Below are 866 nucleotides of genomic sequence, written 5' to 3' on the forward strand. Positions count from 1 at the left end.
TTATTCCTCGGTGTCATCCAAGTTACTCTTGGCCGGTTACTTCTCGGGGCGAGCGACGGGATCCGCCAATAGGAGCGCGAGTTGTCTATTGTATCCATTCTCTCGGCCAATCGTTCGTTCTGCGGGGCGCAGCCTCCGCCAATCAGCGGCGCGTTCCCGCGGGGGGCGTGGCCTGTCCGCGAGAATACAGAGGCAAAGGATCTAAAGGAAGATTATTATCGTGTCGGCTTCCGCCAAACTTGTTGCTGATTTGAGGTAACGGTCAAGTGAGAACGAGAGGAGGAGAGAAAGAGAAAGAGAGAGAGAGTGAGCGAGCGAGAGAGAGAGAGAGATAGAGATAGACAGTGAGGAAGGGAGACTTCGTTCCAGGAGAGCGCGGTGGTCGGTGGTCGTCTTCTTATACTTCTGCTGCTGTCGCTGACGACCCTTCGCCTCCAGAGGACCTTCTACCTACCGACCTCCCTTCTTCGGCCGCGCCTCGAGGAGGAGGGACTCGCGCTGTGGTGCCGCAGGATTTCCCGAGCAGCGATCACGTCCCCGGAGAGCGTCCGAGGCGGCGGCGGCGGCGGCGGTGGTGGTGGTGACGGGGTGTCTTCTTCTTCTTCTTACTCTTCTTCCTCTTCCACCGTCATGAGCGGATCTAACGTGGACGTGCCCATGGGCGACGCCCTCCTGATGGCGCAACGCCAGATGCTGTCGTCGCTGCCGCCCGCGCTCTTCCTGCGGGCGTCGGAACGGTATCAGCGCACGCCAAAGTGCGCCCGTTGCCGCAACCACGGCGTTGTTTCAGCACTCAAAGGTCATAAGCGTTACTGTAGATGGAGAGATTGCGTGTGCGCTAAATGCACGCTGATTGCCGAGCGGCA

The 866-nt window shown here is 59.4% G+C and overlaps 1 protein-coding gene across 1 annotated transcript in view; it reads left to right on the plus strand.

Moving 5' to 3' along the window:
• Positions 1–237: 237 nt before the first annotated feature.
• Positions 238–866, plus strand: part of LOC135223247 (doublesex- and mab-3-related transcription factor A2-like) — an 87,439-nt gene continuing 86,810 nt past the window's right edge. The window contains 1 exon segment of the mRNA XM_064261736.1: positions 238–866. This exon segment is cut by the window's right edge and continues 362 nt beyond it. Within this exon segment, the coding sequence (XP_064117806.1) occupies positions 631–866 (236 nt within the window). The 5' untranslated portion in view covers positions 238–630.

This window comes from Macrobrachium nipponense, chromosome 8 (assembly GCF_015104395.2).
Source record: "Macrobrachium nipponense isolate FS-2020 chromosome 8, ASM1510439v2, whole genome shotgun sequence".
In the NCBI taxonomy this organism is placed as follows: domain Eukaryota; kingdom Metazoa; phylum Arthropoda; class Malacostraca; order Decapoda; family Palaemonidae; genus Macrobrachium; species Macrobrachium nipponense.